Source organism: Pygoscelis adeliae, unplaced genomic scaffold (assembly GCF_000699105.1).
Source record: "Pygoscelis adeliae isolate BGI_AS28 unplaced genomic scaffold, ASM69910v1 Scaffold286, whole genome shotgun sequence".
NCBI classification, from domain to species: Eukaryota; Metazoa; Chordata; class Aves; order Sphenisciformes; family Spheniscidae; genus Pygoscelis; species Pygoscelis adeliae.
In genome coordinates, this window is record NW_008825076.1 from 120,958 (window position 1) to 124,087 (window position 3,130).

Below are 3,130 nucleotides of genomic sequence, written 5' to 3' on the forward strand. Positions count from 1 at the left end.
AAAGGTGCTATGGAAAAATAAATGAGCAGAAGTATTGCCCTCTATTTTGCTAGCATATTTCAATAGAAATCAATCTGTTTAGTAGTCATAAGAGCAAGGAGCTGATTGTTTGAGGATGGAAGAATATTCTACCAGTGGCTCAGAAGTTCTGCTGCCGCCGCTTCTTGGCTTCGATGGCATCGAGGATTGGCTGCCGCTTTGACTGGTACTTCTGGCGGATTTCTTCAATCTCCTGCTCCATCATGGGGTCCAGGGCTGAGAGCCTCCTCTGAAGTTCATCGACACTCCAAGTCTTCAGCTAGCAGGGAGACGAAAGAAGAACAGACAGACATTGGCATCAGTATAGCCACCATCCACACATCTACAGGGATTTTGCTGCCCATCTGATGGTCACAACAAGTCTTCCAGTAGGAGAAGGTGGAAGAGTTCTGCTCCAGGCTGCTGGGCTCCTCTCTCAATGAGACTGGCATAAGCCTCAGGATACTGGCCTGCTTTTGCTCATTTTACAGATATATTACATGCTCTGTCTAGTGACAGCGTGAGTGTATAAAATGACGAGTGAAATGTTTCCCCCACTGAGTTGTTTTTCTAATGCTTCATTCTGCAGGCTTAGAACAGAAATACTGCACTGAGATGGAATAGAAGTGAAGTTCTCTCCCCCTCCCCTCTCCTTGCAAATAAACTTCCTTCTGCTAAGTGACAAAAGGAGACAGAAGGGAATAGGAAGAAAAAACAACATTGACAAAAGTTGCATTTGGGAAAAAAAAAGCATTTGTGTACAATCAGGCTGAACTTTAATCATGGTGAGGAATTCAAACTCCTCAGTTAGAAATACCTGAACACACACAACAGGTCACTTTGGGTCAGCCTCATACTGATATAATATGCAAGTACAATTTGTATTTCACTGTACACATGAAGATGTCAGGCTAGTCTGGACAAGCTTCCCCTCACTGAATTCCCTATCTGCCTGCCCTTTGTTTAATTGGTTCTCTTGTGCGTGCCAATTTGCTGAGAACTGGCACAGAAAAGTTTTATTCTGTGATTAGTGATGCCAAGTGTGGCCTGGGACAGTTAAGATTGTCCATAGCTACACCCTTTACATAATATTATAATATTATAACCTGTGGAACAGACAGGATTTTAGGATTATGGTAAAAAATATGGACACTGGAAGTGCTTCAAATGTTTACCTAAGCACCAGTCCTTTTCCCATCCAAGACCAAAGTGACCCCCAGAAACACACGGGAGACGCTGTTTTACAGCCACTGCAGCAGGATGGGAATGACTGTTTGCACCACCTGCTTTCAGTGACCACCTGCTGTGGAAACTAAGAACGTGCAAAACAATTTGGGTTTTTTTTTTCATGAACAAAGTCAATTTTTAGACTTTCAACAAATGTCGTAATTGAGTGACTTATCTTTACTTCAGTTAAATGCCAGTGACACTGCTGTCCTGTTTAGCTGTTAATTAGTCAGCTATCATGGTTATTCTTCAAGCCATTTCTGAACCAAAACACAGAGTGAAACGCTTGCTGCCTATTATAAAGCAACGACTGAATTACTGGCTGTTGAATGGCAGTTGTATAGTTTGCATCAGTCCTTAAAACGTATGTAAATACAAAAACCAGGACATATGGAAATCCCAATCCTTCCTGAGGTGGAAGAGATACCAGTCCCCAAACCACAAAGTCATCCGTTAGCTGATATCTCACAAGGTCTTTTGAAATTCTTTAGCACATTCCGTTAAATAAGATATTTCCTAGTTGCAGTTACAGGATTCACAAATCCACTTTAATAATCTAGGCACAAGCAAAACAAAACCTTTTTAGCAAGGGTATACAGTCTTTTGGCCTCTCCAATCAGCCATTTGTTCATCAGAAAGACAAAGAACTTCTTCCACAAAGATATACATTATTTATACACATTAATGCAACTTTACCCGACAGCAGTTTAAGTTGATGCATGGCACCGGTTGCCTTTTCACACTAATTTATTATGGAGCAGGTAATTATTCAACATTCCCCTGCCTCACAGTCCAGGGAATTGAACGGTGAAATAAAAATGCAAGAAAGAAGAAAATATTAATTCAAGCACTGAACACATACACTAAGCAGCTATATTGGATCAAATGGCTGTCAGCTCTCACTGAGTACCCAGCGCTAGAATACTAAGAATTTTGGAACAGATCTAAACCACCTTGGTCATGGCTTAAGCCAACTATTAGGTGTCAGAAATCGTCCCGAGGCTGCAATCTTCCATGGACACCTTTTGAGCATTCTCCATCATCCTCCCAAAGTGCTGGGTGCTGCTTACAGCCAGAGACAAATCGCCAGAGTCGGCGGACCAGAGCACAGAGCAGATTTACAGCGATGGTCTCTCCAGATCCTGAGAACGTGGCAGTAAGAAGAAAAAACTGCCCTATGATTGTTCTTGAACATAATCTAGCGTCATGGGACATCCTCTGTGGATACCGACACACAAAGTCTTTCTGCTAATTGTAAGCAACTCCTTGCCAAGGGATGCCATGGCTTTGACAATTCCTGGGACTGTGTGTTTGTCAGGACAGATGGCTAGCAGTATGGAAGATGCTTAGAGTACAGCAAAGTCTGGAGTGGGCAAAAGCCTACAGATATATATTAACATGAACAAATCGGGAAGCGGGTTACCTGCGCAGATGCGTGATGCAGAACAAAGTAGCTACTTAAGGAGACTGATCCTTAAACAGAACGGGGATGGTGGGAGAAGGAAGAGAGGCAAGTTGACGCAGTGCAAGAATCTAAGAGCACAGAAACACATCCTGTGCGTAATGCTGCGTGTTGATGAGGATGAACTAATTACAGAGTTTTTATCTGGAATAACGTCAGCGTGACAGCAAATGCCATTCCTAAAAGAGGCAGAGAAGCCAAAGGGCAACACTAGTAAAAGGTCCAGAACGTGACTGTTCACCACAGATGAGCCGACAAGAGACTGACAGGAGTCCAATTACTAATGAATGAGGGCCAAGCGCCCACGCAGTTGCAGAGGACGCCTAGACCTCTGCTCCCACTGTGCTTCAGGCCCACGACAACACGAGCCCTGGGACCTGGGCTGGGCTATTACTCAGCTTGTCCTTCTACTTGCACGTGCAT

The 3,130-nt window shown here is 43.5% G+C and overlaps 1 protein-coding gene across 1 annotated transcript in view; it reads right to left on the reverse strand.

Annotated features, from left to right (window-relative positions):
• Positions 1 to 84: 84 nt before the first annotated feature.
• The window catches only part of STK4 (serine/threonine kinase 4), a 42,454-nt gene continuing 39,408 nt past the window's right edge, over positions 85 to 3,130 (reverse strand). Inside the window, exon 12 of the mRNA XM_009326827.1 lies at positions 85 to 298. Within this exon, the coding sequence (XP_009325102.1) occupies positions 140 to 298 (159 nt within the window). The 3' untranslated portion in view covers positions 85 to 139. The remainder of the gene's footprint in view (positions 299 to 3,130) is intronic.